Genomic DNA, 26,440 nt, shown 5'->3' on the forward strand with positions numbered 1-26,440 from the left:
TCAAGATATATATTGGAAATGTTTGATGTTAACACTTTTACACTGAGGAAGGCTTACAAGTGTTTTAGCCAAAACCAGTCTGTGTTACATGGTTATGGAGTTTTTACTACCAGCCTAATAAAGGATACTGATGCTACAGCTGCTGGTCTATCTTTTCTGTTTTGCACTTTGCCTTGGTTTGAGTCCTTGCAGCCGCCATACTTGCAGAGTCCTTTTGTGTTTGTTCCTTGTATTTCTGTCATAATAGAATTTCTTTGTCCACTGATTTTCTTGGTTGTCTGTTAGCAACAAAGAAGCAGTATTAAGTAACTTACTTTTCTTTCTTCCCCCCTTACTGTCATTCTGACATCTCTTTTCCAGTGCCCCATGTTTTATGCTGGGTCTAAAAGCACTCGTCACTCTGGATTCATTACCTTAATTTAAGCCATTGCCAGTGAGGAACCTAAGGACATCTGGAGGGCCTGCTGTCCATCTTCTAGCAGGGCGGAGTTACATATGACCTACCCACTTTCCCTTCCCCCTTTCCTCATTGACACACATCTAAGGGAGTAACTCTCTTCCTTTAGACCATGCCCCCCCTTAGGAAGCATCATATACTAATGCCCTCGCCCCAGGATGTGCAAGCCTCCTATGAGTCCATCAGTCTCCAGAGCTGCTAATTGAACCTGGGTCACCTGGGCTGAAGTCTGGACTTTATTGTTCTACACTACCAGAGAAACCAAGTAGCTTTCTTTTATATCTCTTTCCCATAAGATGCTGGAGACAAACCTACTTCTTGAAGATATGTATGTTTCAACTCCAAAGGGGTTGGTAATGACCTATTACATGTGTACTGTCATTTTTTTCATTAGATTAGTAATTGTTTGTACTGTCCTTTCCACCTGTTCATTTCCTCTCAGAGTAACAAGAACTAGATATTTGTATGCATAAATTGCAATGTATTTTCAACATCTCTGAATTTCCTGGTACATTGAAGTCCACTTTTTGAAACAACTTCTTTAAGTATACATTGCCTTGAAAATATACTCTTGAAGGCACCTGTCACACTGGCATGCATAGTTATCTTTAAATGTTTGATGTCTGAGAATTTGGAATAATGTTCTACATGCAACATGTAATGATTCTCTTGGTACTGAGACAAAACTTCGTCAGCTTAGTTTTAAGAAGATCCGTTACCTCATGCAGGAATCAGTTCCTCTTTTGCATTCTGATTAGAGTATACATTGCAGACGTCACATCTTATCGGTTTCTCTGTCTGCTCAGACATCTTCAACTAGTTCATTTTGTATTTTATTTTCTTACATTAACATTCCTGCAACTTTTTCAGAATTGCTTTTATCTGAATTGCTATTATCATCTTATCGGATTTAAACATCAAACCTTGCACCTATGATATTTCCTCTCCATAATGGTAATATGTTTGAATACCTCTGCACACAGCTGTCATCTGTTCAGGCTAACCATAGCATATTTTAGCAACTGCATTTCTTTACCTTATCTAGCAGAAGCATAGCTAGGTTGAGGCAAAGGGGGCAACCACTCTGGGCTCAAGGTGACAGGGATCATGATTGGGAGAGCAGTACCGGTATTCATTTCCATACCAGCATTTCTGAATGATCGTACAAAAAAGAAGTGATACTGCTTTTGCAGTCAGGGGATATACTGAAGCACCTCAGCACTTTGTGTGCATTATTAAGTTGTAGCACACAGTATGGTGCAGCTGATAAAAGTAGAAAGAAAAAAAAGTCTAAAACAGAGTTTAATGCAGAGGGCAAGTCTCCTCCACCCCTATGCCCCCTAATTATATACACTAACTCTGAGATTGCTTAATAGCAGAGAAAGAACAAATTGTGTCGATTAACATATGTCGAACTTAATGACAATCGACTAAATTAGAGTTTTCCACACATGCACATACATACACACGTTGTACAATGATAAGCCAAGGAGTTAAGTACCTGAGGGCTGCTAACTCAGCTATCAGCTTTGTCCTGACCCTGTAAAGATTAAAGCAGCTGCCTTTGAATCTGTTTCTGAACAGCTAAGAAAATATCTGGAATCTGTGTGGGCCAAAGCCACACACACACACACACACACACACACACACACACACACACACACACACACACACACACACGGTTACAAGGAGTATGAGTTCAGTTAACAGGAGAGGGAGTGAGTGTATAAGGTTCTAGAATGACACAGTGGCACAGTGAGCAGCACTGCTACATATGATGAAGAGGTCCTCCCTTTCAGTTCTTGGCTGGGGGCATTCTCTGTGCAGGCTGTATGTCCTCCCCATGTCAGTGTAGAGTCTCTATGTGTGCTTTAGTTTCCTCCTAAAAGAAGTGTAGCTGGTTCAGTGAGCATCCTTGGCTGGTACTATGAATAAGCAGCCCACTTCCTCAGCTCTTCAAATCATTCACCATGTGGCCAGATGCACGACAAGTACCTCCCCCACCCAGATGCAGCCATTCAAGTCCTGTTTCTGTGCACCTGCCTCCAAACCTCCTTTAACATACCCTGCCTGCATGGTCTCTACAGCGGTCATGCTTTAGTTAGTTAAAAACAAAACAAAACAATTTCTCCTTTTTAAACTGTAGCAAACCGCTTGCTACATATGAAGTAAACAGTTGCTACAGTTTATACCCTGCCTGCATGTAGTGCTACAGTGCTTAGGTTTTACTTAAAAAAAAAAAAAAAAAAAAAAAAGACTTTTTTTGTTTGAACTGTAGTAAACTGCTTGCCATAACATAGCAATCAGCTGCTACAGTTCAGTCTAGACAGAGAACACTCGGGTTTGACTACAAATGCAATATTGGTTTTTAAAAGCCAGTGTTGCGTTAAAGAAAGATCCTGTTTGACTGACCATGCCCCCAGCACTTGCTGCTAGAGCTATTACCTCTCTCACTCCACCCTAGCTACACTACTACCTCCTAAACATATGCTGTAGGTTCAATGTCAGTCTTCCATACTGCCTGAATGTGTGCTTAGTGCCAGTCTATGATGCAATTTACAATAACATTGCACCAATAATTAAAGGTAACAGTACACACACACACACACACACACACACACACACACACACACACACACACACACATATATATAAATATAAATATATATATATATATATATATATATATATATATATATATATATATATATACACACACACACACACACACACACACACACACACACACACACACACACACACACACACACAGAGATCAGTACATTCAGAAGAAAATATACTTGGAGAGTAGTAAACATGACACGAGTGAGAGACATGGTCATATATAAATTAGAAGCAGAATTTTGGTGATAGCCTTGTGTAGACATTTACATAACATATATCTCACAGTTTTGGAAGATGTTAAGACTTGAGAGGTGTAGGACCGGGAGCTAAAGGCTTTGCCAGTTGAAGTTAAGTGGCATGTTCTGTGCTGTAGCCTTTGCAAGTGTTTTGTTTGAGAACTAATTGCTTGATTTGAGATTGTCACTTGGTTTAGGTGGGAATATTTGCAATGTAAGGTAAAAAAATGGATTGCCGGAGTTTAAGATCAAGTACTGAGCAACTTTTGTCTGAGCAATGGAGGTTTATTGAGGGAGTCTGAAGTGATAGTGCAAAGCCAGATTTATTCCTGAGGTTATAAGTGAGGCGGTAGAAGTAATAAGTCTCATGGTGAGGTCTGATGGGGCTTCTTGGTGATATAGTTTACAGAGGAGACAGCCAAGTAGGAAATTAGTTCTACCTGTGATGGGGAGCCATTTTGTTTTGGAGAGTGTGACACAATCATATTCCTGACAAGGTGAGGTCTTTATGAAGTAGCAAATTTTGTTGGAAGTATTTTGTAGTGTTGTGATGTTTTTATTGGAGGCTGTGGCAAAAGTCTGTAATCCATCTCTGGTACGTGAAGACAGAACCTGAACACATTTTTGTGCCCAGAAGAGGAGGTAGCTGATTTTAGTTATGACTTTCTTGATGAGCATGTGAAAGTCAAGAGTGATTGATCTAACCAGATGCCAATGTATCTGAAATGTGAGCTGCTTTCAATGAGATTGTTGAATTGTATATCAGTGTGTGTGTGTGTGTATGTGTGCGTGCGCACGCGTGTGCGTACTGCAGGGATCAGTACTGGGCCTTCTCCTGTTTCCAATTTATTTTGCTGACATCCAAGCCACTATTCCTATTGTAGGGTGGCCTAATGGTTAAGGTGTTTGCCTTACAAATGCAAGGTGCAGGGTTTGAGTCTCACAAGGGATAATTAACTAGGCTTAAAATGGCTCACAAGAGCAGTTAGCTTAGTACTAACCTATGTAACCTATGTAAAGTGTGGTTAACAAAGTCTGCTGATGACTGCAAGCTGGGCACTGTTATTTGTTCTTCCACTGATACTAATCTTGTCCAAGAAGAGCTAGAATATGCACATACCTGGTGTGCTGAAAATGATCTTAATGATTAATGCAATAAAGTGCAGCACAGTAGCATTTGGCAAAGAAAGCTGTTCCTACCTCATATATCATAAATGGTGCTCCTCTTCAAACAGATACTGTCATAAGGATACTGGCTACTTATAAGGACAAATCTCTCTCTCTTTCATTCATTCATTATATTTCCACCACACTCAAGAAATCCTTGTGTCTGGCCCAGATAATTTTAAAGGAAATATCTTCAAGATCCAAATAACTCATTTTACCACTGTATTCTTCCCTTATCAAAACCATCATTGAACACAGTGATCCACTTAATATATTCAAATCCAAGCATATCATTCATCTGAAAAGGTCCCAATGATTTTTAACCGAACAGTTAAAGGCCTTAAATCCTTCAACTACCCTGATAGAATAGCACAGCTCTTCTTATACTCAGTTGGTACCAACTGCTCCAAGGTGACCTGTGTCTTGCTTTTCAAGCCATGAATGGCCAGTTCTATTTGACCTTCTATTTTTTTTTTCACAAAACCACTGACTCTACAAACACCATACCTGTGACCTAAATTTATACCAGCAAATAAGACTTGCTGGAGGGATAGGTGCCTAATTCGACTCTCTGGAGGGACAGCTGCCTAACTCGACTCGCTGGAGGGATAGGTGTCTAATGACTCACTGGGGGGATAGGTGGCTAACTCAGAGTATTTGCAACCTATAGAATAAGTTTCCACTACAGGTCAAGCAACGTGCTACTTCATCTGCCTTCAAGGCTAGTCTTGATGATTTCATGGGTCGACATACATTTATACCAGGGTTATCATGTACAGCCTTGCTTGATTTGAGAGGTAGGCACTATTAAGTACTTGTAAAGGGTGGCAAAAACTTTTACTTGTGTCTTCTTAAGGGTGTATACGGCCAGGCCTCTTATGGTCCCTGTGATTGCTTGCCTACTGTTGTTCCTATGTTACCATATAATATTTTTTACTTCCAGTTGATTGTTTTTTTTAACTCCCGAAGGAACATTACTTATTCAGTGTACCCAGTTATGTGAATGCAGACTTACCTGTAACACTAGAAATTCTGCTTGTTGATATAGAACATTTAAAGGCTTGTTATAGTTATCTTTTTTGTACTATGCCATATGGTGAGTCGGAAAATGGTCCATAGCAATCAGCACCGATTAACAATAAAATGAAAGAATGAAAGCAAGAAAGACATTTACTACACATAAGTAAAAAATAAACCTAATCACTGAAATATTATAGAATGCACTTCCAATTAGTAGAAAGTTAATGTGAGTTAATCAGGTTCCCACTGTTTATATTAGCATGTTCCAATTAACACTTTTGCAGTAAGACAGGACAGGATGTTACTGTCTTGTGCAACTACATGCATATATGCACACATCTCTAGCTCATCTTATTGTTTTTATCTTTTTTATAAAATTCTACAAAGATGGAATAAGCTGAGTAAATAACTGGGACATAATAAAATGTATCATTCTTTATATGCATATTTGCACCTACCATCCCTTTAAAATGTACATGTATTTTCCTTCCATATTCTCCACACAGGAAATGTAATTATCCACTTTTGGTAACTTATCATTTAAAACACACCAGGTTATTTTGAGTGATTTATATGACGTTCATAGCCTGTAATAATTATTATCAGTGGCTTACACCTAATTCAGTACTGTGGACTAAATAATGCAGAGAAAAAAGACATACAACTTGAGAAATCTGCATGCAAAGGGAGTATGCCTCGTTACAGCCTTATGAAAAGGTGTAGCTAGGATGAGGCGAAGGTGTCAGCACTAGCCAAATCTGCTAGTGACCCAGGTCAGTTGTCAGTTCCCTGAGGACTGAATGGATGAGAGAGTCTTAAACAGCTGTTGACCAACTACCACTCATGAGGCCGAAAGAACAGGAACAGTTCACTAGATCTATGACCCTGTTATAAGACTGGACATCACAGATATAGGGAGGACTCAGGTATTCACTGAAGCGATGACCCAGACAGAAGTAAGACAATGGCACAGCACACTGATGTGCTGACATTACTGCATTACACAGAACATCTAGAACACTAAATCAGAAAATATCTGCTTACCAGACACAATATACTCAATGTGGTCCTCCTGAAACCAGACATTGATGGGAACACATAGGAAGGTTATTGTCAACAGTGGTGAGAAAACAAAAAAAGAATGAAATTTAGCCAGCAGCATGTGGTGGTGCTGCTGTTGGCCAGCTTCTTATTCACTGACTGAGTATCCAATCAGCACTGTCTAAACTACAAGTCATGTACTATTCTTATATTTTAATAACTACAGTGGAAGCTTTCGGGATATAAAATTAATGCTGCTTGTGGTTCTTCAGATGAAAAAATATATCTAAACAATGTAGTTGGACATATGTACATGACTACAATAGCAGCTGATTAAGCAAGCATCGATTATGAAAAAACAGAGGCATGTACCTTGTAATCAACAGTGATAACATCTCCGATAACCTTATTGATACATGATGAGAAACAGTTTCTCGTATTTGTTTATATTTTTATCTGAGAGCAGCTATGACAAAGCAGTTCAATTATTTCCAGATTGTGAATTCATATGACCGGGTATGAGATGACTGATTAATATTTAACTAATTGATCTTTACCTGTAGGTCATTTGCAGTTGTGCCCCATGCAAACTTGCACTGAAATGTTCCTGTTATCGGCTCATTTTCAGGCAGTGGTGGAAACCCATTTTTCTGTATCACATCTTTGTAAAAGTAGGCTGATGATTTTGCAACTCTCTTCTTGTCTTGGCTTAGAAAATCCACATAAAACAGCCCTCGCCGAATGTTGTACCCTCGATCCCACTCAAAACCATCAATAAGAGACCATGCCGTGTAGCCAATAACATTTACGTTGTCCTTTTTAATTGCTAGGAGAGAAAGGGGGAACAATTTGTTTTTATTTATTTAGTTCTTGGATAAGGTCTTTAAATGCAGCCTTATATATACGTAGGCTCCAAATTTCCTGAAAAATAAAGTAACAAGCATAGTGTTTTACAAAGTATACTGTAACTAATTTTAACAGTTTTACAACAGGAGAGTAAAAGATAAAAATATAAATAATATTACATAGGAATAATTCAATCAGGTAATGCATGGGGTACGAAAAAGCCACCTTTCTTTTTCTTTACATTTTCTTCTTAGAAAATCAAAACAGAAGTGTCCAACCTCCTTATATTTTCTGCACAATGGCTTACAATTTTTTTTGCATCATGTCCCATCCCGCATTGCCCATATTTTTTTTTATAACAGTCTCGTACCAAATTATATTCATCACCTTAGAAATAACAAGTTTTTGGCTGATCCCCAATATCTAACAAAAGCTCTCTTCCCTTTATCAACACACTATTTGTAATATGCTAAAATGTCCTTCATTAACATGCACTGTGACCCACACTTTCCACACCCCAGTGCACACATTTCTATCACCATATGCTTTTTAACATTTATTTATTTATTTGCAGTTGGTTTACCAGGATAGTCCATTGGGCCAAAAGAACCCGTTTTCAATGGAGTCCTGGGGAGAAAAGCTCCAATGCAGACAAATTAGGTGCATACAAAAATTACAAAATGATTGCACAGAGTAGAAGATAAAACATTTAAGCTCACAATCCAAAAAGCATTCAAATCAGTACAATCTGATGAGGATTAATGAGAGGTAAATAAAATGAAACAGTAATGTGATATACATTCCGAAGAGTTATTCAGAAGTAGACATAAAATAACATTACAGAGTAGATATTCTGACGGAACATAAGCATTGTTAGGTAGAGGTGAGTATCATAAGTGTAAAGGATGATCATAAATTTATGAGGGGAGGGAGCAAGAACAATCCCATTGGGATCTTAGATATGTATGGAGAGATTTTTTGAACGTGTACCGGTTTGAGGTGGTACGAATGGATGGTGGGAGTGAGTTCCAGAGGCGGGCAAGGTTGAAGGATAGTAAGTGTTTACCTGTACTTTACTACACAAAGGAATAAAGAACGCTTTTAATTCAATCATTCATTTCTGAAGTTGTGAATTGTATACTTAGCTTTCTTTTCAGTTGTAGTCCCAAATGTTGTAATGAATAATTATTTCAGAGTGCCACCGCATTCCATTTGGCAAATTCGCAAATAATACATTTAAATACGGTACCGCAAAACTTTCTCAAATGTCACATCACATAAACTTTCAAGTTCTAAGTGTATGGATGCCCTTATGTTTTCCGCAGTACATCCTAATGGTAAAATATCTGTATACATAATTTTATGTCTGTTTGCAACGCCATTACTACCAGTTTTACTACCGGATGCCTTCTTATTGTCACTCACCATTTCTTTTCCTTGTTTTGGTTACCTCACTGCATCAGCATACATATGCTTCTTATTACGAACACAAAGCCCTTTTGCAGAGATACCCCTAGAGAACTAGCTTCTGCTCTGCCAGGGGATAACTTAGATTTGTCTTTTCCATCTTCTGCTAGGCCATCCTCTGATCCCTCGGTCACTTCTTCCTGTAGAACTCAATCTTCCATCTCAATCCAAGGAACTTCTTATTCTTCAAGTGGATCATCCTGATGCATTATTTTCACTAATACTGGTTTTGATAAACCTCCATCCTTTTTGATAAATCATCTCTTCTTTGTCTTGTTCTGTCACAAATGTATCTCTTGCTCAAATCACTCAACCTGCTATACTCCTTTTGTTCTTGGACTCTGGTGTCACCTAGCAGTTCCAGAGAGGAGAGGAAGTTGTCTGGTGCCCAGGCCAAATTTCCCTAGTCAGTAAGAATACTACCTCAGGCCTCTCTTGAAATAAGCTCACTGGCCTGGTCGGCAAAGAGTAAATAAATAAATGAACAAACATTGATCAGAAGAGGATGTGGATTGCCAGGCACTTGCATATAGATGAATTCAAATGAATAGCAGGAGCTTAGTTGTGGATGCACCTGCACTTCAGGGGAGCCAGAGACCTGTTTGTAGGGGAGAGCCACAAGCCAGCCTGAACCAAACTGAAGAACCAGTGCTATGGAGTATGACAAATTATTATCTTCTTTTTAGAGATTTTAAATGGAAATGAATTGTAAGTAACTGGGTTAACTGGGTTAAGATGGCGCAGTGGTGCAGTGGTTAATATTGTCACCTCACAGCAAGAGGTTCTCTGGTTCCCTTCTCGGCTGGGGTTCCTTCTGTGCAGAGTCTGCATCTCCTCCCTACATTTGTGTGGGCTTTCTCTGGGTGCTCCGGTTTCCTCCCACTTCAAAGACATACCTCTGGAGTGTTTTTCCTCTGGCGTCCACTGAAAATTGGCTCGTTCCAAGTCAGACTTTCCCAGTAAACAAATGTTAAGTAAATAAATAAATAAAACAGGGTATAGCTTAGAGCAGAAGAATGCTTCTTCTTTAGTTTCAAGTGCATAATGAACTTTTTTGGATTCGTCATTTCAGATATACTGCATGTGATCTAAACAACTGTCTTCAATGGGCTAATGCACTATTCCACTTACTACACTGGTGGATATGTGGGCATAGTTTGGTCATTATATACCAATTTGCACTCATTTTCACTCATGTTTTGTACCCTGCAAGTGTGCAGCATCTCTACGTTAATTATGACACCCCAAAAAAGATAGAGGGAGAACAAATTATTGTAAGAGAATGGCTATACTTTGTTAAGTAAAATGGAGACTTTGATAGAGATCCTTATGTAATCCAACATGAATATGGGTCAGCATACTGTGGCTCTTCAGGAGACAAGTACTGCAATCCAAGGATGGGTGAGTTTGGGAGATAGTGTACTGATCACCCCAAAGATGACCATACCACTAAAGAAACTAAGAAAGGATGATGACATCGAAGAGCAGCTATGACAACGTAGTTCAACTATTTCCAAAGATTTGGGCTTAGTCTCACTGGGCCAAAATTTTATTCTCATAGCTTACAACAGAAGTCTTTATGGACATGGAAGGTGCACTGCCTACATGAAGTATCAAACGCTAGAAAAGCGGGTGTTAGTTACTGCTGGTGTGTCTTCTGAGACATAAACAATGAAATTTGAAAATGGAACATTTATTGCAAGTAAAATGGTGAGTACATAAATGCCTGGTGTAAACCATACATTAAAGCTATGATTATAATATAAAGTTAACAGTGAAATAAAACGATAGATATTCTAACTGCTTGTAGACTCAAAAGAGCACTCTCAATTCATGTACAAAAAAGGTCTTTTTGGTTGAATGAACTGAAATGTCAACAGCTAATGAGGCACTATTTCAAACTGAGCAGCACAAGCCTGTAAATTGAGAATGAACAGATATTTGTGAGCATCCAAAAACTGTCAGCAAATGAGACAGTATGTTTTAAATTTGGGAATGAGAAGAGGCAGGTTTTTAAGTACTGTTAAACTAGTTATAGGAGTGCTATACTTCTATAAAAATGTGATTTCTAACCAATATGCTGATAATGAAAAGGTACCAGTGGAATGTGACACAGTAACTGGTACAATAATAAAATTAGCATATTGTGCCTGTACCAATAATAAGCTAATCTAAATATATGGTAATTGTAGATGGGAATAAAGTGAAAAGGCTGCTGGATTCTGGGAGAATGTCACACTTATTAAGGAGTCATATGTCTGCATGCATAAAATAAATGACAAAGGAAATGTGGAAACAGTATCTGCTCATTGAGATGGAAAGGAATATTCTACAACACATGCAAAGATTCAGACTGTATTAGGCAAACTACAGCATTCTATATCTTTGGCACCTAATTTAGCACATGCTATCATAACAGGTCAATACTAACCCTACCTCTCAACTTCTCATTGCAAGAAATCTAGACAAAACCTAAAATACTGGAGGGGCAAAGGCACAAAAATCGAGACAGATTTTAAATATTGCTCTTATAAACTTAGAAGGATGCTAGAATAGCAGGGTTTGTGCTAGCATACATTTTCTAAAGGATATAATGTCTGAAACTCAAATGTCTGTCATAATTTTATGAGAAACAGACCAAAAAGTAGGAGGCAAAATCTAGAAATTATGTGATAATCTAGATAGCTAAGAGGTATGATACTGCTCCTATTTCAAGGCACTGTGGAAATTGTGGTTGGAACAAAGATAGATACCCTGTAGCTAGAATATACCTCAAATAAAAACGTGAGTTACAGCAGCTTGTTACTGTCATGAATACTCAGCACTGAATATACCCACAGTAAAAATGGGGGAAGAGCAACTGCACCCTGAAATGCTGTTGAAAATGCAGAGCCATGATAATGAAAAAGGAACGTGTAAATGCTTCAGATGGAACAGAAAAGGCTTTCTCTCTGAAGCGAAGGGAGTGAACAGCTGATGTTGGCTCATCCATTCTTGGGGAAAGAAGGCAGCCTAGGTGCATTGCAATAAGTATTATATGAGCCTCTTAGGAGGCTGTGTATGACAGGAAGCATGTGTGTCCCTCTTATGGGTAGCAGCTGAGGTGCTCACAAGGTTTTCATGGGGATGATCACTAGGGCACATTCCCTCTTATGGGTAGCAGCTGAGGTGCTCACAAGGTTTTCATGGGGATGATCACTAGGGCACATTCCCTCTTATGGGTAGCAGCTGAGGTGCTCACAAGGGTTTCATGGGGATGATCACTAGGGCACATTCCCTCTTATGGGTAGCAGCTGAGGTGCTCACAAGGTTTTCATGGGGGTGATCACTAGGGCTCATTCCCTCTTATGGGTAGCAGCTGAGGTGCTCACAAGGTTTTCATGGGGGTGATCACTAGGGCACATTCCCTCTTATGGGTAGCAGCTGAGGTGCTCACAAGGTTTTCATGGGGATGATCACTAGGGCACATTCCCTCTTATGGGTAGCAGCTGAGGTGCTCACAAGGTTTTCATGGGGATGATCACTAGGGCACATTCCCTCTTATGGGTAGCAGCTGAGGTGCTCACAAGGTTTTCATGGGGATGATCACTAGGGCACATTCCCTCTTATGGGTAGCAGCTGAGGTGCTCACAAGGTTTTCTTGGGGGTGATCACTAGGACACGTTCCCTAGCAGCAGTATAAGTAGCAGCGCTCTTGATCTTCTCACTGACTTGGGTTGGGCTGAGCTCAGGGAGACTATGGTAGGTTCAGTAAACCCAATGAATGATGACAGGAGCTGATGAGGATAAGAAATATCTTTGGCTGAAAAGGATAGAAGAACCTTTGTATTACCAGAAACCTGTTACTGAGTTTTGCCATAAAATCCAAGTTAATAAGTTAGTGAAAGACATCAGTGCTGAAAACGAAAGGGAAATCCCCATAGTGCATGATAGGGAACTTGGTCTGAAGCTTCCAGACATTAAAGTAATGCGTGATGTCTGTGCAGAGACAGCAGTGAGAGCCCCATGGAGATAAACTCACTAGCAGAAGAAAGGCAGCCTCAGCAGAATCCTAGCTTTCCCATCTGTAAGGGCAAAACAGATGGCTAGTCAGATACAGGACTCTGAAAGCAGGTACTTAATAAGATAGATATTACTGAGGTTCATAGGTTAGGTTCATAGACTAGTACTAGGCTAACTGGCTTTGTGGGCCATTTTAAGCCTAGCCCGTTACCACATCTGAGAATCAAGCTCTACACCTTGTGCTTATAAGGTATGTCAAGCTCCCACTATTTTATTTATTTGTCTTTGTTTACTGGGAATGTCCAGCTGGGTAATACCCATTTTCAGTGGAGGCCCGGGGATAAAAGCTCTATTTGCTTACATTGCATTATACTAAGTTCTAGTCAAACACAGAGTAGTTACATTTCTATTTACATTTATACACAAGCAGTTATACACACATATATATATATATATATATATATATATATATATATATATATATATATATATTTTTTTTTTCCTAAGATTTTACAGAGGTGGAAATTACTAAAGAGAAAGCACACATGCAACTTACTGGATTGTACAGGCAGCAGTTATGTATAAACATTGCTGTAATTTCAGTAAGAGGTTGACAATATTACATGTAAGGCGAGTACTTGGATAGTATTGTACAATGAAAAAGTTTTAACTCTGTGATGAGCATGTACAGGACCAGGATTGGTTAAAAAGTGTACTATATTGATCAAGCATTCCACCCTTGTAAGGAAGATGTCCCTGGACTGCCTTCACCCATAACAACCTGCATCACAATTTAAAAGTGTGTTGTCCCCAGAAAGGTGTCAGCATGTATGTAGAAATATCTACTTGTTTATACATATTTTAACTAGTGTTTAGTGGTTATGTACCCGCGGCGTACACAATAGCAACCTTCTGCAGTCCGCAGTCATCCTTCCCTCCTTCCCCGATTTAATAATTTCTACCTGACCCATAACTGTATCATTATGACTTTTCGCCACTAGGTGGCAGCATTTACCCACATTAAATAGCCATACCCCGCATTTCAGCCCTATCTAGATGCATCCCTTACCCTTGGATTTTTATAGTTTATATTTTTGGATTCCTGTATTCTCCTTCCAGGACAGAATTCTACCAATCCTCCCAAGAGAAACTTACTTACCTAGCTTCCCGCTGTTGTACTATTCCATTCCCAAGGGATTAATCCACTGATTGTTTTTTGTGGGGCTTTCACTCCTCTCGGCTCATCATCCCTTTGCTTTTTCCTCCTACCCCCCCACCCCACCTACACCTCCCTGTCCCCTCCCTCTTTTGACTAACTTCCTCCCACAAGGTTATAACACAGCGGTGCTACCTGAGGCGCCATTTTTAAAATCTGCCCCCAACCTGTAGGATGGTCCTGCAGTAAGGCTGCTTGTTATCGCTTGTCAGTAGGTCATATTTGTTCAACGACCCTAATAACTCAATATCCTGCAATGTGTTAAATGTTACTGTAACAGCTGCTGGAACATCAGGCATTTGTGATTTTTATGTAATACTTACCTCTGCATGCCCCAGCTACAACGGGACTACACAACACAAGTCCTGTGATACAATGTGCTTTTGATATACGCTGTTCTCAAACAAACTATATGCCTAGCACTAACAAACATCTTAACATTATACACCCCAAACAGAACTCTAAGATCTACCCACCAAAATCTAATTTCTGTTTATAAACCAAACTGTCGCGCTAGTCAGCTTCTCCTATCCTTTTCCGTTGCCAAAAAATGGGATTCTCTCCCTCCATCTCTAAGAATTTCTGAACACTTCAAAACCCAGCTGCATTCTTACCTCTCCCAAAAATGGAAATGCAATTGCACTCCACCTACCTAACCTGCTTAATACATAAATACTTTATAACACACAAAGTTTGTTCTTCCTTACACACTAGTGATTAACCCTATGTACTGCATTCATGCTAATGCTACCTCTGTACCACTCTCAGAGGATTTAAACCTCTGTATTAATTTAACTCATGCTAATATTCATGCATAAAGAACTCATCCATGCTAATGTTACTTCTATATCATTCTCAGATGATTTAAACCTCTGTATTAATTTAACCGTGTACTACTGTTCTCAACCACTAAACATGTAAATATGCTTTACATCCTTCTCCAAGCTGCTGTTTAACTTTTGTTTAGTTTTTTGCTATTTTGTATGTAAAATTTGCTTAGTTTGTTTCTGTTTCCACTATGTATTGTACTTCATATTATGGAGCTTGTGCTATGTATTATTGGAGCTTTTCTTCCTGGGCCTTCACTGAAAATAGGCTCTTTGAGCCCAGTGGACCTCCCAGGTCATCACACTGGAAATAAATAAATAAATAAATAAATAAATAAATAAATAAATACATATTCTGCCTTAACAGCTGCTTTCGGGTTGCATTTGGATCAGTACTAGCTACAGTCTCAGTCTAAGCTGTTTAAACAAACGCTATCTGTTGTATTTGTACCAGCACTAACAACTTCTTTGTATATTCTGCCTAAACGACTGCCTTTTGTTGAAATTGCATCAGTAGCTGCTATTGTCCCTCTGCTCCACGCACGCTTGTTGGAATTGCTAACTGGAACTGAAATTAGCATTATTACTACCTATAATAGTTCTTATAAGATTGTTGTAGGCTACAATTACAACTCAAGTTAATGCATACTGTTCTCTTCCAGTTCGCATGTGCGTGATACTGTTTTACTGCTGTTTGTTTTTTAACTGCTTAGAAATTGTGTGCCTGCATCAGACAATGCACTGTATTTGAATTCTTCCTGCACTCCTGTTTTATGGCCTGCTAGGTACAACATAGTACTGTTGTACATCTTGTTTCTGCCCTTTTGCTGTGCTCACATCCTCATCTCACTGCACTATGCTCTTGTACATTACTAACTCTCTAACCATTCCTGTAGCATTTTATTTTTTCTTTTAATTGCTAGGCCACTGAACACCCTCTTTTCTCTCTCTACAGCTTGCTGTTAACCACGTAGTCCAACCTCAGGTCCACCCCAAAGTATGCTACATTGACCAAGCATTTCCACCCTCCTAAGGAAGACGTCCTTGGACTGCCTTCACCCATAACTACCTGCACTGCAATTTAAAAGTGCGTTGTCCCCAGAAAGGAGTCAGCTTGCATGTAGAAATATCTACTTGTTTAAACCTACTTTAAATAATGTTTAGTGGTTACGTACACACGGCGTACACGATAGCAGCCTTCTGCAGTAATTAGCCATCCTTCCCTCCCTCCCAGATTTAATAATTTCTACCTGACACATTTTACAGAATAACTGTATCACTATGACTTTTCACCACTAGGTGGCAGCATTTACCCACATTAGATAGCCATACCTCATATTTCAGCCCTATCTAGTTGCACCCCTTGCTCTTGCATTTTTATAGTTTATATTTTTGGATTCCTGTATTCTCCTTCCAGGACAGAATTCTACTATTCCTCCCAAGCGAAACGTACTTACCTAGCTTCTAGCTTTTACACTATTCCATTCCCAAGGGTCTAACCCACTGATTGTTTTTTGTGGGACTTTCACTCTTCTTGGCTCTTCCCTCTCCGTTCGCCCTTCGGGCTCACTCCACTCCCCTCCCCTCCCCCAATTCACACCCACCACCACGACCTGCTCATTTATAGCCACACACATCCCTCCCCCAACTCACCCTCTTCCAATCACACATAACCTCTCATTATACCCCACCCTATTCCAATCTCATCAACACTACACCACTAAATCACTCTGCACTCCATCCCATTACCAACTGTTATAACAGCTAGCCTACTAATCACCCTCACCTGTTTTACCTACCATACATATCTCCCCAACACACACCATATTTCTCACTCACACACCACATTCACAAACCATCAATATCCTACCCTGCCTTACTCACTCATTTCCCCTGAACTCTTTCCTGCCAACCCAACCTTTCTATTCAAACCCAAACTCCTCCCTACCCCACCCTCCCTATACTCAAATCTCAATAGTCATACCAAAAAATCTCTACCCCCTTCATAACATTAAACCCCTCTCCCCATCACACCACATCACTCAACTCCTCCACCACATATCTCTCTCACTGTCTGATGACATCCACCCTAACCCTGGCCCCAGCACTAAAGTAACTAAACGCACCACCCAGCCTCAAAAATGCAAGTCTATTTGCTTTACCACACTTAATGCACAAAGCCTTAGAAATAATCATAACCACCCTGACATAACCGCAATCTCTGAGACCTGGCTTAAACCCTCCATAAAAGATAATGAAATTCTACCACCAGGCTACCAAATCCTTCACAATGACAGAGCTAACAAAAAAGGAGGCAGTATAGGTATTATCTACCCCTCCTCCCATACATTAACTCCTTAGACCAACCACATCCCAACTTTTGCCAACGCTGAAATTACAATAGCTCTATTAAAAATAAACAACTATAAGTCCATATGCATCAATGCCATCTGCATCCCCACAGGCAATAACATCAAAACACTTGAAGATATCCTGTCCTGGTTCTTCTCGAACATCAAAAATGAAACCTATATCCTCAGTGACATGAACATCAACTGGGGTTCTATTACCTCTGCCATCCCTTCCCTCACAATTAATCTGTTCAATTTCTCCCAACTCATGAACTCTCCAACCAGACCAAATGAAGACGGCACCACTGGTACCACCATAGACTGGATTCTAACTACTCAGCTCAACCTTATCTCTAGTGCCAGAATACTACCAGACCCTCTCAGTGACCACCTACCTGCCTTTGCTGATCATCTCCCCTCCTTTCTGCAGAAACAACACCACTACACTCAAACCCGCAACCTCTCCTCTTTCAACCCACATACTTTCTCAGAATGTCTAAAGCATACTAACTGGACCCTCTAAAAACACATCCTCTAGATAGTGCTGTATTTTACTTCAACGAATCATTCCTCACCCTTCTAAACCAACAAGCCCCTCTAAGGACCAAATGCATCAAAATCAATCCCTGCTCCTGGCTATCAAATAAAACTAAACTTGCTATGTGCCAACGTGACAAAAAATGGAAACAATATCAAAAAGAAAAATCTTCCAACTCACTGCTAGAATTTAAGCAACTTCAGAACTCCACAAAAAACTGATAACAAAAGACCGCAAAGCCTACTACTACAAATTCCAATCCATGCATTCATCCAACCCAAAAAAGTTCTGGGACTCCATCTTCTCCATTCTCCACCCTGGTAATAAAGATAACCCCTGTCCAGACCCCAACCTCTGACCTAGAAACTGCTACCCAATTCAATACATTCTTCATAGAATGTATCACAAAACTATCCTGCTCTTTCCCACCACCCCCTCCAACTCTTCCCCATCTAGCCCCCCATCCCCTCAACCACCCACCTCCCTCCTCCCATTTCACCCTTTCACCCATCCCCCCAAGTACAATAAAAACCCTCCTCCTCAAATTAAGACCATGTGCAACGCAACAGAAAATTTACCCTCTCTCTTCCTCAAACTTTCTGCAGAAAACATAGCCTACCCCATCTCTAGTCTTATAAATAGATCCATGCAAGAATCCTATGTCCCTGGTACCATGCTTACATCATCCCCCTCCACAAAGGTGGTAAAAACACAGACACCACCAACTTCAGACCCATTGCTATACTCTCTCCTCTTTCTAAAATACTAGAAAAAACAATCCATGCACAACTCATGCCTTACCTAACCCTAAACAACCTCCTCTCCCCCACTCAACACACCTTCCAGCCTGGCCACACTACCATGTCAGCCCTCCTTTCCTTTCTTGAAACCATCAACATAGCACATGATAGTGGCAAATTTGTATCCACATTATTTTTTTTAGATCTCTCTAAAGCATTTGACACCATCTCCCACACACTACTTCTATCCCAGCTCTTCACTGTACATCTCTCCCCCACCACTATAACCTGGTTCTCCAGCTACCTTTCCAAATGGCAACAAACTGCCCAATGGAAAACATGAACCTCTCCCTTCCTACCTACACTCACAGGAGTTCCCCAAGGTTCCGTTCTGGGTCCCCTACTCTTTAACATATTCATAAATAACTTTCACCACTCCATTCCTGAATCCCCAGTCATCCAGTATGCAGATGACCCGACCATCATATGCTCATCCTCCTGCCCCTTCAAACTGCTACTTAAAACCCAACTAGCCTTCTCCAAAACAGAAACCTGGATGTAATCCAATCACCTAGCTCTTAATGCTAATAAAACAAAACTAATGATCTTTACCCCTTACAGAAACTCCAAAATCGACAAACACTCATTCTCCATACTTAGCCAAAATAACACCACCTTAGAAATCTTTCCACATACCAAGCTACTATGCATCATCATTGATGAAGACCTAAAATTTGATACCCACATACACTCCTCAATCAAAAAAACCCATCAAAAAATCGGTCTCCTCTATCGTCACAACCGCTAGCTCAGTCCCCCTACACACCAATCTCTTGCATCCACCTTCCTTCTCCCCTCCCTTATGTATGGTGCTACCCTGTTCACCAACCTCCAGCTTGGCCTATGAGCCAAACTCGAATCCTGTAAATGCAAAAAATTCATCCCATCACTGCCACTCCCTTGACACCCTCAAATGGCTCGAACTTCTCAACTACCTGAAATACCTCCAACTTGCAATTGTTCACAAGCTCATCTACAAATCTGCAAGCTGTCCCTCTCTTACCACAGCCTTACAACCCTACATACCTAACCACTCCCTCAGATCTGAAAGCCAAAACATCTTACTAGTTTACAAACCCTCACACCCTCCTGGCCAACTACTACTGTCCTGTTCCATAGCAAAACAGTGGAATTCTCTTCCATTCATGTTACGTAATCTATCTAACCATAACAACTTCAAATCTCACCTATTCTCCTACTTATCATCCAAATGGGACTGCCCTTGTGTACGCCCCAACTTAAACACCCCCCCACCCTACAATATCCATACCTTATATCCTATACCATTAATATACTACTGTTCCAGTACATGTATACTTCTTTTTCAATGCTCAAGTTATAATATGGTACACTATCTATGATGTACTACCATCCACAGTACCTATATGCTTTCTCAACTCTCAATGTCTACCTAGCTTACTATGTTCATTAACTATATGTTGAATATTTCCAGTTTTCTGTTTTCCAGTACATGTATGCTTCTTTCCCAATGCTCAGTGAATAAGACAGTACCACACCTCTCAACCTGGAAACATCAAAAATCTGGACAAGGCCCATGAAAAATAGGTACAAATCTGTATGCTGATTAACTTAAAATTTGGATACATAATTACACAACCCACCCACTCCAATGGAATTGTGGGATACCAACTTTCAAATGCAAACTGAAGAACAGAACCAAAATATAGCACCAGAGTCCTGCTGCAGCCATTCCAATGTCCCATTACCTGGCTATTTCACCCCATTTACCATAAACACTAATGTGTCCATACTGCTTTATTTCCACAATGATTATTTGGATTTTATTTTTTTTTACATTTTATAGCACAATGCACAAACTCTAAAATATATCTGCTAAACAAAGCAATACTGTCTCACAATGAAAATAGACTTGGCATTAAAACTTCTCTGCCTTTGAAACTCACATTCATTGAAACAGTATTGAAACCCAAACCACATCCAAAGAAAATGCATCTGGCCAGTGGATAAAGATTACCTTTGGGCTGTTTTCAAATCAGAGGCCCCTTGTACACAAAACAAGAAACATACATGCATTCTTTGATACATCTTCCTGACGTTGGCACCCCCCACACCCCCTACTTAAATATTCTCACTCCGAGGTCGCACTACATACAAACACACACAAAACACCACCACACAAGCTACTTTCTCTTCGCACACACACATCACAGCAACAAAACACACTGGCACACACCACAGCCCCTACCCAAACCCCTTAACACACACACACACTTACCTGAATACATAACCATAGCGGAACTTTAGAAGCGCGAAATTCAAAACCTCCAGTATTCGAGGTTTTGAATTTCGCACTTCTAAACTTTCGCTATCATGTGGATTCGGCTTCTTGGGCTCGAAAAACTGAAATTCGAGATTTCAGTATTTTGAGCTTCTGAACGGAACCCATATACATATATATATATATATATATATATATATATATATATATATATATATATATATATATATATATATATATATATATATATATATATATATATATATATAAAATCATCACAGTAGTGTAAGCCATAAGCATGTTGCACACCTTCTTGCACTTATTTTCAATTGGGGGGCAAAAAAACAGGGACACATTTTAAACATTGCTTGTATAATTTTGGAAAGTTGTTGAATAAAACATTGTGTTACCACCATGAATTTCACTGCCAAGACTTGAATCCTGGTCCCTTTACAATACAGTCAGAACAACATACCACTAAGCCAAATCAGCAGTTTCCAGAAAAACTGGAAGACTGAAACTTAAATGGCTATTATTTAGTGTATTCACTTCTCACTTCTCACCATAGCTCTCAACCTCTTAGCTCAAAAAAACAGAACAAAGCCAACAATGGGGGAATACAGCCCCAAAATAGTGAAACATTTCAAATACTGATCTTAAAGCTTAGAAAATTGCTAGAATAAAAGGTACTGTTTTACCATTTATTTTCTAAAGAATATGAAGTTTGAAATTCAAATGCAAAATTCTGAAAACCAGATGCGAGGCATAAATTCACAAGTGGTGGTGGCTAGGGACTTTCGGCTCTTTTTACCTGTACCCAAGTTACAGGGTTTGAGCCTGAGTACCTCTAGCCACCAGATGTATTCAGTTGGGGGCATTGTCACACACCAAACACCCCCCCTTAGATACCTTAAGGTCGCCACCTTCTTCTGTCATCATCAGGTTGTAGTGTTAGGACTATAACAAAATGCCCTCAGTTGCCTGAATAGCTGCCAAGCACAAACAATCATTATGGCTCTCTGTATGATGGCTTCTCTGGGTTAAAAAAAAAACACAGCTGTTACAGCTGTAGACCACAGAGAAAGGTACTGTAGTACCAACTAATGCATTTTGGAATTACCACAATGATAACACAAAAACAAAATTTGGAATATAAAGACTGGCATGTTATTCCAAAAACTGGTTCAGTAAACATGTAAAAAAAATAACAAGTAAAACCTATGCATATAGCATTAGACATTTTTTCTTGTTAAAGTTATATAATTTTATTTGATGTTATGGATCATGTGGCAAGAGATTTTACAGGAGGTGTCAGGAAACTGGCTTTGGAATATGGGGAAAATAACTAGAAAATATGTTGAAGGCATATTTATATCTTGGTTTGAAAATAATTTGTCAGTTTTTATCAGAGCATTAAAAAGAAAGAGGTCATTTAAGCATAAAAAAAGGCAGACACCTACTCTCTCTCTCACACACACACACACACACACACACACACACACACACACACACACACACACACACACACACACACACCTCTAGATACCTTAAGGTCGCCAGCTTCTTCTGCAGCAGTTGTACAGTCCAATAGCTCCGCTCGCTTCCTCTGCAGTTGCAAAATCCAATATGCCTGACTCACTAAGAAGCCCGTAAACTCCAGTATTCAATCCATTTCAGCCTTCTAAATAAGCTCCACTCTGCCCAAACAGCCCACCGGACAGTATTCAAACAGCTTCAGCATTCAAACAGATGCGCGTCACACTCGCACACATCTGAGCTTAATTCCGACAGGCTGACAGAGATGACGTCATTGTGCATGTGATGACGTCAGCTCTGAAAGCGCGGAAACTAAAAAAATAGATTGTAAAATTGGAAATGAAGGGGTGCCACTCGGGAATCGTGGCACCCCATTATTGGGACCCCAAAACTCGGTAAAAAACGAGTAATTCAGGATGGTTGGGAGGTCTGGACATTATACTACCTATTATGTACTATTTACAGTACCAGAATTTATTCTGAACTCCCAAAGTGTACCTAAACTACTATGTTTAATAACTATATGTTGTATATTTTACATAATGTATATACTGTGTATATATTTTCAATATTTGTGTATCCTACAACATGTTAATACTGTATGAATTTTGTTTGGAGCTTTTCTCTCTGGGCCTCCACTGAAAATGGGCTCTTCTAGGCACAGTGGACTTCCCTGGTCATCAAACTGAAATAAATAAATATTCTTTAAGCAGTGGTTTAAAACTACCGAGTTTGTTGGCGAGTTGTATCTGCATGGGGATACTATTCCAGAGTTTAGCAACACTCTGGGAGTACAGAGAGTCTCCTGCAACATTATTTGACTTATTTGTAAGTAATAAGAATTTGTTACTAGAACAGAGGTCCATTGCTGGACAGTAGGGAAGTAGTAAGTTCTGTAGTGCAGGGCATTTTTTTGGATGATTAATAGTTTGTGTGCTGTAGTTAGTTAAGAATATGTTAGGTAGTCGTGTAGTTCAAGACAGTTTAAATGCTTTAACCTAAGACAATGGTGGGTCCTATAAGGAAGACTGGTGGCAAATTTAGCTATTTTATTGTAGCAAGAGACAAGTTTCTTTCTTTGAGTATTGTTTATGTTTGTTAGCATACGAGTGGCGTATAAGAGAGTTGGCAGTAAGCAGGTGGTGGCTAGAGTTTTTTCTTGCAGTATATCTAAGGAATCCACTGAACCTATAAAGGGAGCCTAGTTTCTGGTGTGGAGATTTAATGGTTTGCAGTATATGCTGGTCTTATTTGAGATCGACACCTATTATGTTGCCTAGAAGTTCACTGTGAGTTACACTTTCAATGACAGTCTTCTTCTTCTTTCGGCTTTTCCCGGTTTGGGGTCGCCACAGCGAATCATCTGTCTGCTCATGATTGGCAGTGGAGTTTTACGGTGTCGAGTTGCCAGCCCGGTGCCCAACCTTCCACAGAAGGCACACACATGCACACAGTCACACCTAGGTCCAATTTGGAGTGTCCAGTCCACCTACTGCATGTCTTTGGGATGTGGGAGGAAACCGGAGCACCCGGAGGAAACCCATGCAACCACAGGTAGGGCATGCATACTCCGCACAGAAGGCACCCCAGCGTAGAATCAAACCTACACTTTCAATGACAGTATTATTTACTATCTTTATGGTAAAAGATTGCTTTTGATTTTGACAGCTTTTTGAGGTGAAAAGCATTACCTAAGTTTTCTTGGGGTTGAGTAGGAGGCTTGATTATTTGAGCCAGGTTTCTACAGAGGAGAAATATTTTTGGGTAATGTCTTGGAGCTTATTTATTGGTTTACTTTAAAAGTAAAGGAAGTACCAAACAACATAAGCAGATGAAAGTCACTGATATAACCTGCCATTTATAGAAAATGGAGAAGTGGAAGAAGAGATACATAGACCTATATTAATAGGTGAAGAAGCTGTAGCCTGTCTTCTTGCAGCTGGGGCAGCAGGTTAAAGACGTGAGCTGTAGTTCCTGTGGTACAGGGTTTGATTCTATCAGCCCTCATTTGCTTGCTGTGTGGCACTGAAAAGTTGTATAACCAGACATTGTTCCTGGATCACCCCTGAACATGGTTTGTTTGTCCAGTGGGCCTATCCGATTAACAAATGGGCATGCCTTTACTGACCACTTCATGCCAGTATACTAATGAAAGTGTTCTTGACTTCGCAGATTTTCAGATAAACAATGAGAATTTTAAGAAAGTGGAAAGATGACACAGGGACTAAAGAAAATATAACCAGAATGGAAGAAACAGATGAGCAGGTTGACCTTATCCCGTACCAATATTTTGAGCTGAAGAATGACTTGCCATATAGGAAAAGCAAAGAAAATGAAGAACTACACTGCACTGACTGCTATTTCAGAATACTTGTGACTAAACTGTGAAACAGCCATAGTTTGACAGGACCATTAGTTATGCACAAAATCAAAGCTAATACTTTTGCTTGGTTTTATTGGTCTGATTGGACGTGCATTAGGTGTTGCTCGTCTGGTCTGGATAAAACAGACGAACATTCGTGAGTTCTGTTGAAGCAGCTTTATTATGTTACAAACCCATCAGGATTGAGGCTTAGTAACTTTAACTTAGATAAACTTATAAACAAACTGATTATTGCACTCGTACATGTTCACACTTTGGCTTCACTCTCAAAATGGCACTGAAGCTAGCACGTGCTTGCTACTTATATGCACGTGCTGTCCTTGAAAATGCTTCTTAAAGGTACAACACACACTATTCTACATTAGGCTTCAGCTCTGAGCACAGTTGTTCCTAACAGTGATGGATTACATTAGCGAACAGGTTGGAAGAGATAAATCAACAAAGCTGCTGTATGCAGACGACGTGACATTACAGGCAGACTCTGAACAACTTCAGCAAAGGCTAGGGGAATCGAATACAAAACTTAAAGCACATGGAATGAAACTGAGTAGAGATAAGACAATTGTCATGGCAGCAAATGGGAGAAATTAGAAGAAAGTAAAAACTGAGATAGGAAAAATAGTGGAACAGGCTAATAGCTTCAAGTATCTGGGAGAGGTATTTGAGGAAAAGGGACATCTGAATGTGATGGTAAAAGCTATAATCAGAGGGACTGCAGCCAACTGACACAGAGTGTCAGGGATAGTGTGTGAAAGAAGAATGTGAAAGAAGCTGAAAAGTAAGATACGGAAAACTGTGGTAAAACCCATACTACTACATGGTACAACATCTGGGCAGGGAAGGCACAGCAGCTGAGGAAGCTAGAGGTGATGGAGATGAAGTGTCGTCTGAGATGGGTGATAGGATGCACACTGTGAGACAGATGAAGAAATAAGGATATCAGCGCAGAAGCCCAAGTAGCTCCAATTGCAGAGAAAGTCAGAGAGAACAGATTATAGTGGTTTGGGCACATGTGTAGACAAGCAGAAAACAATCTAGTGAAGAGGATCTGGGCAGACTGAAAGAAGACAAGAAGAAAAGAGGACATTCAGCAAAGTAATGGATGGATGGTGTGAGAAAAGACCTGCGGCAGTCAGTCACAGAAGTTGAGAGATTTGCACTGAGTATATATAGAGAGAGAGAGATGGTGACAATTGAAAGGGGGATGATGATGATTGCTCTGATGTAATGAACAACACTGTTGCACTGAGTATATATAGAGAGAGAGATGGTGACAGTTGAAAGGGGGATGATGATGATGATGATTGCTCTGATGTAATGAACAACACTGAGAACTTCTGTATAGCATGTCTAGAATGTCAAAAGGCTGCATCACACCCTGAGTTCAAAAATCTGTTGACTCCGATGCCTGTTATTAAAGTCCCTTTTGGGCAGATAGCCATGGACCTTTGAAGTGAGCAGTCTGTGTAGCCTCTCACCGATCCTATTCAGTCACTGGATGCTTTGCCAGAAACTCTATGAGGCTTTCTAAATTGTATTCTTCATGGCGTCACTGGAGTTCACCCACAGAAAGGCTTTCACCTCTGCGACTCTTGCAGCTGCTGCATTCATGGTCTGTTCATATGTAGAGGTTAAATATGGAAATTTCCTGATCCCTTGCTAGCAGCG

The 26,440-nt window shown here is 39.9% G+C and overlaps 1 protein-coding gene across 1 annotated transcript in view; it reads right to left on the bottom strand.

Moving 5' to 3' along the window:
• KL (klotho) overlaps window positions 1-26,440 on the bottom strand; it is a 528,595-nt gene that overhangs the window by 82,018 nt on the left and 420,137 nt on the right. Inside the window, exon 3 of the mRNA XM_044073220.1 lies at window positions 7,104-7,372. Coding sequence (XP_043929155.1) covers window positions 7,104-7,372 — 269 coding nt within the window. The remainder of the gene's footprint in view (window positions 1-7,103; window positions 7,373-26,440) is intronic.

Source organism: Protopterus annectens, chromosome 5.part1 (genome assembly GCF_019279795.1).
Source record: "Protopterus annectens isolate FY-2018-M chromosome 5.part1, PAN1.0, whole genome shotgun sequence".
In the NCBI taxonomy this organism is placed as follows: Eukaryota; Metazoa; Chordata; order Ceratodontiformes; family Protopteridae; genus Protopterus; species Protopterus annectens.